At 36.9% G+C, this 15651-nt stretch overlaps 1 protein-coding gene across 1 annotated transcript; it reads right to left on the reverse strand.

Moving 5' to 3' along the window:
• Positions 1–595: 595 nt before the first annotated feature.
• LOC145764352 (uncharacterized) lies at positions 596–12277 on the reverse strand. Its single transcript, XM_082575969.1, has 12 exons — positions 12178–12277; positions 10464–10644; positions 9022–9143; positions 8404–8439; positions 6019–6181; positions 5565–5706; positions 4626–4825; positions 2931–3052; positions 2434–2478; positions 1491–1665; positions 1070–1233; positions 596–844 (listed from the first exon to the last, which is right to left on the reverse strand). The coding sequence occupies exons 1-12, from the start codon at positions 12227–12229 to the stop codon at positions 837–839; spliced, it is 1410 nt and encodes a 469-aa protein (XP_082432095.1). The 5' UTR covers positions 12230–12277; the 3' UTR covers positions 596–836.
• Between the last annotated feature and the right edge of the window lie 3374 nt (positions 12278–15651).

The following is a 15651-nucleotide window of genomic DNA, read 5'->3' on the forward strand; positions in this document are numbered from 1 at the left end:
TTACATTCGGAAGCGTTACATGCACAAATGAAGAGACACAAAATGCAGATGTTAAGCCGCAATAAATTAGAAAATTGGCTACAGAAAGACATCCGAAAGTAACTTTAAATGACAATCAAATTAAGATGGTGAGTTGTAGACTTACAGTATATGACATAGCTTTGTTTAATGTATAGCCAATCCAAATCTGGAAATACGATTGTTTTTTTTTCAAGTTTAGTTCTTTATATTAGCCTACTTGCCAAATAGCCTACAGCAGCATTGTCGCCAAAAAGATGCGGTACTAAAAAGGCTAGATGCCGAAACAGTGCTGTGTGCTGCTACTTACTTTCCACAGTCGACGGCCATATACCGCATTGACTTACTTTTGAATCGGTTTTTCAATTTTTATTTTTATTACTAAAAGGTTCCAGCTGTTTGTAGTAGGGTTTGGCCAATTTGTATTGGAGTCAACCAAAGTATTTCTAGTCTCTTATTAAACTTTCTGAATAAGTAGCTTAAAGTTGAATTAGATCAATTTTATTTTTGATACCGAGTTAAAATTTAATATAATTAAGCAAAAAAGCCGTCCGGTTCTCATTCTTGCATTGTATAACTCTGTGATATTTTGTGCTGTTGTTCAAGCTGCTCCGAAACGCAGCGTATAATCTAGAAAAATAGGCAAACAACAACTATGCCGCTGTTTAGAATTAGAACTGAACTGTAATATATTTGATGGTAACTTCTTTGTCGCGACACCCATCTAATAGTCCTACACAAAATACAAACACAAGAGATTGGATGTTCAACGAAAGATTCTTTTTGCTCTTAAATTGAAGAATTTCCACTGACTTTTTTTAGTGATCTGAAAAGCAAAAAACATAAGTCAAAGACAAATAAAAAGCTAAAAGTGTTTTTTTTTCGATAGATGTTGTGACAGTTAAGAGTCGTGTCGAATGTATGTCTAATTGCAGCCAAGTTATTTTGGGGGTCGGAGATTGATCACTGAAAGATTCTCAACTGAAACTGAATTTTTGGGCTACTAGTACGACCAACTCAACCAAATGCAGAGATTTTTTCAAAAACATACCTTCATCAGGGAGAGACTCTTTTACAGCAAAGTTGGCTGGTACTTTGAGTGGAGATGAATCCTTGATGATTGAAGCAAGCCTAGTAGGCCAACACTGGTCACAAGTTAGCACTTTCCATGGATTAGTTGTTGATACAAATCCTTTTCCACAGATGCAAGTAGGTCTATGGAAAGCAACAAGTTTTATTGCAGCATTTTTTTCTTTTCTTGATTAGGTAGTAATCCATCTTGTTTGATTTTTCTTGTAGGCCTATCGTTCATTCTTTTATATAGCTACCTTACGTAATTTTTAATCCTTTTTTGACTTTTAAAAATCTGCGTTTTATCAAAGCAATCCAAAAGGTCCGCTATGCAAAATGGTTTGAAAAACTTGAGAACCGCTGAATTAGAGGATAAATATAAAAAATTAACAAATTCATACTTTTGGCACAAGCCGGCTTCCCTCACAAAAGATACCACCGACTTTAAGTCTTGTAGCGTTGTATCTGTTGCCAGAAAGTCGCTTAGAATTGTTGTCAGATCAACTTTGTACAAGAAAGCTTCAACAAAAGCGGCAGACAGAACCGTTGGGCATTTATTGCTATCCAAAAGACATTCTGTAAAACAAGGAGTCTACCACATGAATAAAGAAGCATCACTTCGAAGTGACATAGCCTACTGCGAAGAATAGCAGCCCGTGATACAAATATTAGTCTCTTTTTTTCACAGGCGGTTGTCCCGTTTGGATGTCGATGCCAATGGTGAGGGTACAAAATAAATAAACTCAGTCTTGTTTTACTTAACACGAATCTTTGAACTCAAAAATAACACCCCTGCTCAGGGCCGAATTTATCTGATGGGGGGCTCGGGGCACTTTTAGATCGGGGCCCCCCCCTGCAAACAAAATTTTTGCGCTTACGGCGCAAAAAACCACGTATGCGTCTACAGTAGCATCAATTCAGCACTGCACAGCATTTTGCAGAAACTTCAAAGGCTGAAAAAAAGAAAAAATAACACAAAATCACATTTTTTCCACGTAGGGGGGCCCTTCAAAAGTCGAGGGGCCCGGGGCACCTGCTCCCTCTGCCCCCCCCCCCCTAAATCCGGGCTTGCCCCTGCTCTCCTGAACTAGAATTCAGCTTTGATTTTGAAAGAATGAAAATTTAGCAAAAGGATTTGGAAAACTTTACTTTGTTGTAAACTTTAAATAGAAATCGATTAAGCTATGTTTCACAGTTTAAAAATGAAAATGTATGATTCCATTTCAATAAACTTGGCTGAGTTTTTAGCCTGAGAATACTACGCAGAATGATCGCAGAGTATCTTGCTTTTTTTTTAATATATTTAACTATTGAAAACAAAACTAGAACAGTTCAATTTCATACCTCTTTTTAATTTTGGAAAATGACGCTTTGCCGGTGGTGGTAAACCTGATGAAATTAATAACAATTAACTGCAATTCATTATTTCAACTTCACAAACCATAAATAGTCACTGAAACAAATTAGAAAACCTTATTGTAAAGGCAAACTTGGAGAAAAACGTTCTATTATAAATAAAATGGTAGCCTATTACCGGTAGCTTACTGCTTTGCTTTATCTACTGTAAATCTGCAATAATAGACTTTATCTACAGAAGTTTTGCTACAAGCCTACAACCGTTCAGTTGTTTTTATTTCTGACCATCACAGGTTTTGAATTTTACCATTCTGACCAACTTTGGATATTTTCTTTATGGAATTTTTTTTCCAAAAAAAGCTAATTTTTCCTAATTGAGTATGTGTAATGCAAAGTTCTCAAACTTTAGGCTAGGTTTTATCCCTAGTTTAAAAACGTTATTATTGCAATTTTGTAAAAATATTTTAAACACTCTTGCAACCTACTGTTAGTGATAGCAACAAATTGGTCTACGCATGCCCTCGTTATCTCTAAGAGTGGTGATCCTGATGATATGATCAAACCAAACGCTTCATTCCAGCAATCTGCTTCCACTTGTGGATCTGGACTATTGAAGGAAATAACATGTTTATTTCTCAATTAATTGACTTAGATTTTATGGCATCGTTATAAAAAGTTAACAAACCAAAAGTACTAACAATTACAAGAACGATATGCAGCCTAGAATATGTACAGAGAACCATTCTTCTGGAAGTCAGCACGAGGCTGAGTAGGCCTGCCTACTCACTAGAATGCCACTCACCCCAAGCATAGGCTATATGCTAGCTAATCTAAATAACCAATTCAATTTCGCTGTAGCTGACATTAATTCTTATATCTTTTTGTAGTCGGCCTATCTGTTTTGAAGTATAGGCTATATTCAGTAGTATAGACTTTATCAGTCGATCTACTAGTTTTTGCTATTGGTAAGAAAGTTTTTAATCACAAGTGAATTGCTTTTTAATATAGGCTACAGACCTTTTACCTTTTAAAATGAAAATGCAAAATTTGTAGGCACACTATAGCTAAAGCCTTATAGGATAGACCAGCGTTTCTCAAAGTGGGCAAAATCGCCCCCCTGGGGGCGATTTCAAGAGCCAGGGGGGCGAAAAAATCAAAGGGGGCGATCGGGGGGCGAAAACACTTGAAGGGGGCGAATTTAGCAAACCACCAATAACAGTCCAACGCACAAACCATTTACTGCAAATAGATGAATCCAACTTGGCCGACAATGTACCGCTGCTGTTGCTTGGATATGTGCGTTTTGTTCATAATATGAAAACAAGAAGAAATGATTTTTGCGCTGAGTCTTCTTACAGATATTCGGGCATCAAGCATCTTTAATGCAGTGAAAAACTTCTACGAAGAGAAGGGGATTACACTGAAGAATATTCTACAATGCTCAACTGATGGTGCTCCGGCAATGGTTGGAAAGCATCGAGGGTTCATTGCACTGATGAAAAGAGCAATTCCTAGACTTATTGCAATGCATTGTGCAATGCAAACTTTGCTTTGCAGATCTCGTGGGCATGTCCTACATGTTCCAAACTGGGTGGTACAACCATTTTCTACCGAATCTACAGACATAGTCTACTGTAGAAGTGGAACTTCAAGAGCAGTTCATTGATATGCAAACAGATGATGAGTCAAGAGTGAAATTCAGAAATGATCGATACTATTTGTTTTGGTGCCAGGTTGCTAGTAAATATGAGCTTCTCTGGAAAGAAGCTAGAACATGGATTTTGTCGTTTCCTACTTCATATATGGTTGAAAAGGGCTTTTCGGCTGTGACATTGATGCTTTTAAAGCAAAGAAATCGCTTGTTAGTTCATAAACGGGATGATCTTCGACTCTATCTTACGAAGATGTCGCCGAACATTTCAAAACTTTGTAAAAGTCGCCAAGCTCATCCATCCCATTGAACATTATCATGTTACTGTCAATTTCGTTGATTAAATTCCCAAAAGTAAATTTCTCTATCACTCTATTATCAATGTTTATTTTACTTGACAGAATTAGGGGGGCGAAATTTTATTTCAATAACGAAAAGGGGGCGATGGACCAAAAAAGTTTGAGAAACACTGGGATAGACCATCAATAGCTTATAAGATTTCACTTTTAATAAACCAACATAGCCATACCTGAAAGCACATGCTCCGACATTCGAGATTTCATACCAGGAACTATGAAGGATAATAAAGTCAACTATGCTAGCCCAGTTTAAGTCATCCTGAGCAAGTTCGCCGATGCAGCTGGCAAAAAACTGATTTACAAATGCTGGTGGTGGCCCAGTTATTTGTGGGTTGTTTCCTAAATATATCTCGATGAAATATTTGTAAACCTGTAGAATTAGTGCAAACGATTTCCATTCAAATTGAAGTTGCGATTCTGCACAATCTAGGTTTTAGAACAAAGCGCATTATCTTGGCATTAAACAAATGTTTAAAAAATAAGTTATAAAAAATAAAATGTCTCTACTTTTAATGTCAGTAATTTTTTTTGCACGCCGAAATCTGTATATAAAAGTCGACCTAAAATTTTTAGCTTGATTGACAACTTTAGACATGGGCATTATGTTTGTATCCACCAACACAGTTTTGAATGTGTACAAAACCGGCTTGGAAGCTTAGTGGATAAAATATCCCACTCTATTTCGGTATGTGTGGATTTAGTATCATATCCAGACATACTGTAGAAAAATTAAAACGGTCTTTTGTCGTTCCTGCTCAGCACTCAAACATGGACAAAATGAATTTCGGCTCAGAGCATCAGTAGGCTACAGTGTAGGCTACTATATCTCGCCTCCATTCAGTTGAGCTGAAACTCCCTGTTTTATAATGCTAAGCAATGCATGGCCTATCTGCGATATTGCGAAAACCGCTCTTAATAATTATTAGCCTACAACGGCTATTTTCAAAATTCAGGACAACGTTTGCGTAGTTTCATTAACAAGCCATGCTTTGTCGTAAACTATTCTGTTGCCAACACTATACGCTGAAATGTAAAACATAACATAAAAGCGAAGTTGTGGGCATCATTCAATGTGACATAAAAACAAATGCATCACCTAATTGCATAACTGCATTGGTAACAGGAATTTTAAGCGGAGAGGAATTTTTTATCATTCCGGCTAGTCTGGTAGGCCAACATTGATTGCATTCCAACGGTTGATTGGGATCGTTTACATTGATATAGCGGATATCGCATCGATTGCAAGTAGGACTGTAAATGAAAATAGCAAAGCACAATAAAAGAGCATTCAGATACCGCAATGAAATCGTATTAACAGGGGCTTCAAATAAACTATAGCCTAGGCTCTCAAGGTGTTCATGGAACACCCGGAAAATTTAAAGCAATAATGTTTTACAATTTATTTATCCAATTTCCAGATCGCTACAACAATTTCATTTCAAGGTGGCTTGAAGATAGATTGAGAGGGAGATTATTTGTTTAATTGCTTTTGAACATTACCTCAACGTATAGAGTCATAAACTCTTATGATAGCTTGAGTTGAAGCAACATTTCACAACTTACCCATCGCACAGTCCAACTTTTATAACAAACTCTATGACAGATAGAAAATCCTCCAATGTCTTATCATCAGCAGATAATGTACCAGGTAGAAGTGACGATGAAACTTGTGAAGTCAAGTTCTGGGGAAGAACAGTGGGACAGTCCATTGAGTCCAGTGAGGTTCCTATATTGCGTATAGTTACTTAGTTCACTTAAAGAAAAATTTCACACAGTAACTAATTTCATATTGCCTACCTTCTCTAACGCAGTGGTTCTCAAGTTGTTTTTTTTGTCCCATGGACCTTTTTTTAAGAAAAAAAAATCCATGGACCACTTTGTTTTGCCGTCATCCTGAGAAGGCCGTTATCGAAACCATGTTACATATAGGTCAGTGAATTTCAATGTCAGTCCTTTGCCACTTTAGCAATATATCTTAATTTGTACACTCAACCAAACTATTTTTTCGATTTGAACAACTAAAAGTAAAATGGGGACCAGAAGCGAATCTAGAAGAAAATTTTGAGGAGGGCCCCGAACATTTGAAGAACAAAAAACTTGCAAGATCAAATCAACAATGAAAGTTTTAGGTCCGATAAAGAAACAAATGAAAAAATTTTTGCTAAAGTTAACTTTGCTTTGATCGCTTTTTGTACATTATCAGGCCCAATAGCCTTTGATGTTTTTTTTTATCAAGACCCACATCTTGTACTTCACCAAATTTATTTACTTTAATCTAGAATTTTCTAGAAGTTTGAGTGACAAGTTTTGGTAAAATTTAAGTTACTCTTTGACTGTTTTTTTTTTTTGTTTTACGATCACAAAAAGATTTTACGACCACAAAAATTTGTTGAAGGGGTTCCACTGTTGAAACCATGTTTTCCCAAAGTCACCCATTGGGTTAATAAGATAATAAGCGAGAGCAAAAATTCTGCAAAAAAAGTAGAAAATTTACATGTTTTTACAGGATTTTGAGGGAGGGGAACGTCACTGTCTTAGTTTGATGTTTTTGACACAAAAATTCCAAGCCAATTTTTAACAAACTTATGTAGGGGAATGTGGGGTAAAGTGGAATACCTAAGGGTTAATTCAGTACAGTTCACTGATTTTTCCAAAAAATTTAAATTTTTTTATTTAAGCGTTAACTCTAACATATTTCGACAATTTTTAAAGTGCACTATTGATAACTGCCAGCTTTTTTATATACATTTTTTTAATTTTAAAATTACCTCCAATAGTCCACTTTACCCCACATATGTGGGGTAAACTGGACCGTTGTAAGTTTTGAGCAAATTCTGTAATTTTTTTCCACGCAATCAAATTATTTACAACTAGCATCATTAACGAAAAAATGATGAAACTTCACAACTGCAGTTCATAAGTCCATTACGAACTAAACTTTGAAGAAATTTTTTAAAAACAGAGTTCACAGATAAAGTTGTCATCCTCTTCATTGCAACCAGCGCAGGCTTCATGCGTCCACCGCAAACATTTGGAACACTGGATCCACCCATCATTCTCTGATGATTTTGAATACATTTCGTTGCAGTAAAAACATTCAGCATCAGTGTTAGTTCCACTTTCATTGATAGTGTCTTGCTTCTGATGCGTCGGTGATCTGGAAGCTGGTCTGGAAAGCTGATCTGGAAGCTGCTCTGCAACCACTGGTCCACTTTACCCCAGCTCTACATTACTACTAATTTAACTGTTGGCCAAATTTAGGCTAGTCAACAACAAGAGTGAATCTACGTAATGCGTACGTGATATAGTGAGGCTCATTTTTATCATTCAAAAAAACTTCTACGTTATGTACATAAGATACAATTTAGGTTACCATGCATACCTTTCAATAGATCAGAGGGTGCAAAAAGTAATTTCCGTGCTTTTTTGCGTCGTCTAAACCATGAAACCTTGAATAATGGCGTGTGCAACTACTTTTCGTCATGCTTCACTAAACTTAATGGTATCCGCACAGTAGTGAAACTTTAAAAGAAAAAAATAGCGGGGTTCCACTTTACCCCGTTGGTCCGCTTTACCCCACCTTCCCCTAGTCTTAATCTGATAATTCCTCTGCTTTGATGTCTGTGGACCACTACAGGCTAATCTCTGTAAACCACTGAAAATTCTGGGTAGACCACGTTGAGAATTACTGCTCTAATGAAAATACTGTTAAGCGTAAGTCAGCAAAATATGTGTTTGAGAGAGGGAGAGAAAATGTTTATTTGACCAAGTGGCCCATTGAGTTCGCTACCTACAGTATTCAACTGTAATTTTCTTAAATTTGGTATGTGAAAAATACTATTTTTACATCGCGAGAAGTTACGAAATTTTATGTGTTGAGTATCCTACGGTATTGAATAATATGATCTGATACACTCAGCAAAAAATATGAAGATTTAAATAGGTGACCTGCAATAATTGGGCTTGTGCTTCGTTTTTTTCTTCCTGAAAAGTACAAATCATTTCTTTTTGTTATCATTTCAGGACTACATATCTACAAAAACTGTAGCCTACAACTTTTAAAGGTTTTAGCAAACAAAAAAAGAATTACCTACCATTATGAAAATCCCATGCATGGCTACAAAGTAAAGAAGAATAACTAGTTTTGTTTTGGCGATTGTCTTCGCCATCTTTTGCCGCCCTCTGCTACAGTACTCAGTAGTCAGTATCAGCATATCTTTGTTGACTGTTAGGGCATTTTTAACTTTCCGCTTATTCCAGAGCAGAATGATGATAATTGCCGTGCCATGAAGAAATAATTGCCGTGCCATGTATCATGTTCGTTCAACCGTACCGAGAACTCACAAGCGATTGTAACAGACAGGATGAGAGCGGTTTTAAAGGTACTAGTCGGTCTAAATCTTTATCCTCGGATCGAGTAAGCCTTTGAAAGGATATTCCTAGCAGTTTTGCATATAGCTTACTTGTGTGGCTTTCAACCACTGACGCAGGATCAGTCACCTAGATTGCCGAGATTGTCAGAGTGAAGCTTTCCGATTGTAGAAGTGATGTTGCTGACTGGCTCACCTGTAGCATGCTCGGTTACAATATCCACACAAGTTTTTGCCACCTGCAGTTCGGAAGATGAAGCCGAAATTAGATTATCAAAAGCGTTTTTCCAACAATCTCCTTCTGTAGTAAAGTTTAAGCTGGAAAATAATTCAACAAATACAATGTTACTGATAAGCAGGTGGCACCGGTACCTACATAAATTTAGTGACCGCTAAGTATCACATTTGTGAAGGTCACAAGCTTGGCACAGACAAAAGGGTGAACGATCAATTCACGACATATTTTTAAGATCTTGTATTTATGCAAACTATTTTATTAATTAAACAGTTTGTGGTAGAAAAATGATGATTAATCCTTTTATGGTCGTAAAAGATATTTTAATCTTAACTTCAATTTTAATCCAAATCTTGTAGGCTTACTCCAAAAGTTTGCAAAATATAGTTTTAATTTGATAAACTTGGTCAAATACAAATTCTGGTTTTGCTAAATTTGAGTTTTGAAAATTAAACCATTTTCCGACGTTAAATTATCCGCTGTTCATCTTTGAACATTTTTGCTTTGTTGAAACTCAGGTGACGCTCATAATTTTCTGTTTCTGAGTCCGTTGTTTGAGGTTGTTAGAACATATTGGCCTATGTAGCAAGCTCAATTGAAAACAAGCTGGAGGAACGCAGCACTTCATTCTTATTTTGTTATTTTGCTCATTAATGGATGATTGTTTGAAACACTGCTACTATAATCTCCTCATCAGTAGCCATGAAGGGGACTTCATGAAGTATATTTGGATCCAGACCCGGAATCATTTTAGGGGTCAAAAAATTCTGTAAAGGGTCAGAAAACTTGATGAAAAGATCGCATATTCTGTTTTTTAAGTTGCATTAGCATCCCATCATATTGTTTTTAGATCCCCTCCCCACTTTTTGGTGATGAAAAACCAGTATTTTTGTATTCTTGTATGCTTCTATGTATTCAATGCTTCTATACTAAGTATGGTTCAATGCTTCTAGTATTTTTGTATTTTGTCTTCTCGTAAAAAGTGTTTGGTTTTTTACTTGATAGAGGTGTTTTGTTATGCTGTTATGGGGCCTGAAGATTTTGTTGGTGTCTAGTCCAAAATATCCGCTCAATGGGCTTGCTTCTCACGGTAACGAATGGAAATAATCTGGCTGGCTCATTCAAGAGAGCTAGGTTTACATGGGGAAAGCAATGACAAACTTATAGGCTAATCTGGAAACACTGTCAAAAAATTTTATGCAAAGACAAATAAGATGATTAAAGAACCTTGGAAACACTTAACAATAGGCCTAAGCTGCAATCGTAAATGTTATCAATCAAAAAAGCTAAGATTTTAGAAGTAAATTTTAAAGACCAATGGAGGTGAGCTATGACACCCAAACCTTTATTGTTTTTCTTTGTAGCGTAGATAGTTTACACAAATATCTTGATATTTGGCCTACCTTAGACCAGGAGCACACGGTCCGACGTTAGAAATGTCATACCAAGAGGTGTGGAAGACAATGAAATCGATGACGCTTCTCCAATTAACTCCAACTGACGTAGAGTTCTGTTCGAAACAAATTGCAACAAAAGCAGTAAATTCGGGTGATGGAGGTCCATAAGTTTCTCTTTGGGCATCACCTACGAAATATAAGTTCACATGATGATAATGAAGATTTTCCTAAAAATCATTTAAACATCAAACGCAACAGAAAAATTTAATGCATTGCCACAATGAAGCCCAGCGCTTTTATTTGAACATTGTCAATTATTTCGACTATTTTGTATTTAACTTACACCAAACAGAGAATCTATGTGTGGTCAGTTCAGAAGTTTCATAGTGTAGCCTACAGTTTACAGTGTCGTAACTGAGCTTTTTTGGCAATATCTATTTTATTTAAATAAAAAGATATGCGTTCTTCTGGTGCAAATTAAGCTGAATTATCATAACATGTATAAGGTGGTGATCTGCTTTTATTCTCACGTTTCGTCAATTAGACACGACTGACTTCTTCAGGGGCTAGGTCAGGTAGTGACTATCTGTCTAGCATGGCAAAACATAGGACCATGTTGGTGTAAACCAACTAAACATGCAAAATGAAATCAAACTTCCAAACAAAAATTATTGCGAGCAAACTTTGAAACTAGAAAAAAGAGTGTAAATGTCATCAATCAACAAGAAACTTAAATAACGGCAGAACGGGGAGAGAGTGAACAGTATAAGTTATGAAGAATCAAACTGTATACGCAACACTGCACAGTTTTCAATCAGCATGAAACCAATTTAAATACATCAGACAAGCACTTATACTAGTTGTTTTTTTTTTTGTTTTTTTTATAAATAGTAGGCAAACAGATGTCATCATCACGGTTCATTACAAGGGGCTTTTGATTGATAAACCAACTTTCAGAAAACTTTCGTTTTTGGCAATCACTTTCAACTTTTAGCATTTTAAAACTGCTCCATTTTATTTTATGATCTGAAGTTATGGCATGCGTGCAGGGAGCTGATTTTTTATCTCGAGATTTAAGATCTTGTTTTGTTTGGCCAACATAAATTAAATTGCTATCATCATAAGATACTTAGTATCCTAAACCTGAGATTTCGCTTTGTTTCAAATGATTTTTTAAAGACGGCAAAAAATAAATTACGGTCAAGAAAGGTTTCAAAGCAACTTTTACACCAATTTCATTAAGATACGCCGGATTTTTTCAGAAACTCCCTCAACAGAAGGTAAAGAAATAAAAGACTTATACTGGGTAGATGGAAGTGCTAATACTTTTAGGCTGTCGTTTATTTTATGAACTGCTGATATAGCAATGTTTGTTCAGATGGTATTTAAATATACAGCAGTGGCCGAGTGGTTAGCGCGTTGGGCTCGCAGTCGAGAGCCTGCATGTTCGACTCCATCCACCGGCACTTGCTGTTGTTTCTCTGGGCAAGAAACTTTACGATAATTTACTTTACGATTACCCAGTGATCGATTTCGAGTAATGGGTAGTACCAAATTTCAGTTATAAGTAGAGTAGACAACCGGAAACAGACATTACCGTCGGCTGCAGCGTGGTCAGGTGTACGTCGGAAGGTGTACACCGATGCATAGCGCTCAAGTCTGCTTTCCCGCAATGCAGGATAAAGATATAAAAAACAAACAAAAAAGCAAACTAGTCTACCTTGATAAATATCGCCACATATTAAGACAACGAAGAGCCAGAGATAATCCATTTCTTAGACAGAATATAATTGTAATTGTTCAAAAAGCTCCGGTCTACGTCTGCAACAAGAGAATCGCCAGGTGAAGCACCAATAGAGCAAATGCATAATTCAAGGAATATTTGAATAAAAGTTCTAGATATAGCCTATTGTAATTCTTGTAAAACACAAGACTAGTTTTGTATCTGAAAAAGCAAAACAACCGCACTTTTTCACATTACAGTTGCAACAGTTTGAATGCCAGGTCTATGGATCTGAGAAGGCCTAGCCTAATGCATCAAATTTAACTGCCCATCTTAGTAGGCTATATTTGGTGAGGTATCTCCAGGAATGTTGAGAGGATAAGTTGGTCCTGGTACGAACGAGGTCCTCTGGTCCCAAATCAAAGCACTTGTAAGAAAATGCACTATATTCAAAGAATATGAGGTGTTTTTATGTTCCTGGGCTTCTTGGAGAGGTTATGGGCTCTTAAAATCATTCAGAGGGCCAAAATATTGCCTTTTGCACCCCTATGTCAACGCTACTGGGTATCTCTCAAGCAAATACAGTAGAATTGAAATATTTCACTATCGAACGTTTGCTCCACGCAAGATTTGAGCTTCGCATACCCAATCCTGCTTCGACTCCCGCGGCTTCAGCTGGTCGTTGAAAAACACCGCTCACCTCTACCCAGGGCAAGCCGTTGAGACGATATTTTGAGCCCCGTACCAATGAGATCCTTCGACTCCAAATTGAAATATATAAAAGAAAAATGCATTGCATCCAAAGAATAAGCTTTAGTTTATTCATGTTTTTGGGCCTCTTAAAAAGGTTCCTAGCCCCTAAAATTATCTCGAGCCCGAGTCCAAAAGTAGGCCTACCCTTTAAATCCCCCTGTCAACGCTACTGATCCAGATTGTAATAAATTGAGTAGACGTAGTTGCTGAATGACAGGTGGCTGAGAGAAAGGAACTAGCCACCCTACTCTTGTTAGTACCGATGGCCTAGTTAGCTATATTGTAGCCTAATAGCCTACTATAGTTTACTGTACTTTTGCTGTTGCTAGATTATCTTAAGCTCTTTTGTAGCTTAGGCTACTATAAGCTACTATTGTTCGACAAAACAATAAAATAGCCACATTTAAAAATCCCATTGTAGACATAATTATTGTCGAACCCGTGTTAGTAGGCCTATAATCAGGAAAGATTGGTCATCAATTAGTTTCCTGCTAACAAGGACTGCACCGCGTGACAATTGTTATGGTAGCCTACTTTACTTGCACTAAACACCAATTCGATCGTTTGCAATCTTTTTATAAAGCCAAAAAGCAATACTCCAATCCTCTTTATGTTGAGCAGAATATATTACCGGTTATTCCAAAGGCTAATTTTTGTCATTTGTGAAATACAGTAGCCCGATAAACAATTGCGCCTTCTGCTGTTTGCAAACGCGGTGAGAAATGAATTACCGACCACCTCATCTTATAGCCCGGTGGTTCTTAACCGGGGGGGGGGGGGGGGGGGGGGCGTCGACCACTTTTCATGGGAGACGCAAGCTTTCCAACGATATGTAATCTTTTTGAATTTTAATTTCCTAAACTATTTTTGTGCTATTTATAATTTTTAAGAACCGGGCTACTGTATATGCAGAGAAGCTTTTGTTGCCCTTGCTCTACAATTTGGTTTCGTTCCACGTGAAAATGAACAGTAAAATCTTTTAACACGCATTGCGTTATTTATCGAAGAACCTTAGCATCCAAACCTTTGCCTCCAGTAAAGCAATGAAGGGTGTCTTGAACGGGGTCCTGAACTTAATTATCAAAGTAGTCAACTTTGCAAAAGCAGAGGGCTTTATCAAAAGCTTGAGATCGTGCGGTTGTTTCTTCCTGTGTAAGGAGATCCAACAGGATTGTAAATAATGTAACTTATAATCTGGCGTATTTTTCACACGAATAATAAGGATGGTTGTCCAAAAAATACATGCTAATTTGACGTTTTACATCCAAATTAAACTAGGCCTATAGGCCTACATCTGAAAAATTTGAGGTAGCAAGGAAATCCAGCAAAATTTAGCAAGTTGGATGTTGCTCTCGCAGATGATAGGCTAACTTTAAGTTAGAGTCGACAATTCAAGCAACAGTTCGTCTAGATGCCTTGAAAGCAAACAACTTAAATAATTTCTAAATGCAAGCGAAAACATGGAAAGCAATCAAAATTTTTTATTTAGAAGCACAAAAGAAATTTTCTGCATAAACGTTCAACCTCACGGCCACGTCAGACTTCAAAGAACTGAAACACGATTATCTTTCTGTTTGCCCCCTTGTCTGAACTCAAGGTATTGAAAAACCATAACAGTCCTCGGATCCTCATATCTTTACTCCTTTTCCTACCGCAGTTGCTGTCAAGACCAAGAACAGGCTGAAAGTTGAAGACTTAAGCAACGTTACGCAATGCATTAAAAATCGAGTTGCTTTGAATAAATTTTGAGTAGGCCTCCCTTTGGCTACCGTGTTGTCACAGCGGTAAACCATAATGTCTTCGTGGGAAAGTTGTAACATAAAATTCACGGATCCTTTTGTCTGTATGCAATGACACGGAAAAAATACTTTACTGAAAACTTTTTTCAAAAATTGTATTTCAGCAAAAAATAGCCAACAGGCTGTCGAAAATGGAGTACAACGCGGTACACCACTAAAACTTGTCACCACAATACAAATCACTTGGATAAAAGACGGAAATTTTGTCTAGTTGGTAAGCACAAGCAAAACAGTTTTAATATTCGACCAACTTTTCAAAACGACAATTCTAAATGACAAAACTGACTTGAGATGTTTCAAACGCACGTAACCGCAGCTTCTGTTACGTAATAGTCCATATGCATTGTTATGCAATTTCACAGGTGTTGAAACGGTTTGTGCAATGTTTTACACGTCTTACGAAGTATATGTTGCAATCTCTGCTAATTTTTTAATAATTTGCATGACGTAAGACGCCAGCTAGGTTAAGTAGACCATAACAGTTTTATGTGACGTTTGATTTGGAGAACGATTGTCCGTAACACTGTCATCAACAAAAACATAATTTATTTGGGTGTTACAATTGTTCAGAATCGAGGAAGGGGCACAACATGTAGGGCTAATTGTTGTTAAAGGGAAGCGTGTCTAGAAAAAGGTTAAGAACCACTGCCATAGCGTGAATAAAGCTGCTGCTTCCTTCAACAAATAATGGCCTATTATGACACTGACAGTAGGCTATTGTTCTATTTTTCTTCGGCAGTGGCAATATATTATGCACAGCAGCGTTCAATTGTTTTTATTTCTGATCATTACAGCGAAAACAATACGTCCACACAGCCAAGGTCTAGAAAAAGGTAGATGCGACAAAACGCTAAACATAAAACGTGCTTGAAACCGAAGAAAGTTATAAATAAATTAACTTTAAATTTGCAACACTTTT

This window comes from Aplidium turbinatum, chromosome 2 (assembly GCF_918807975.1).
Source record: "Aplidium turbinatum chromosome 2, kaAplTurb1.1, whole genome shotgun sequence".
NCBI classification, from domain to species: Eukaryota; Metazoa; Chordata; class Ascidiacea; order Aplousobranchia; family Polyclinidae; genus Aplidium; species Aplidium turbinatum.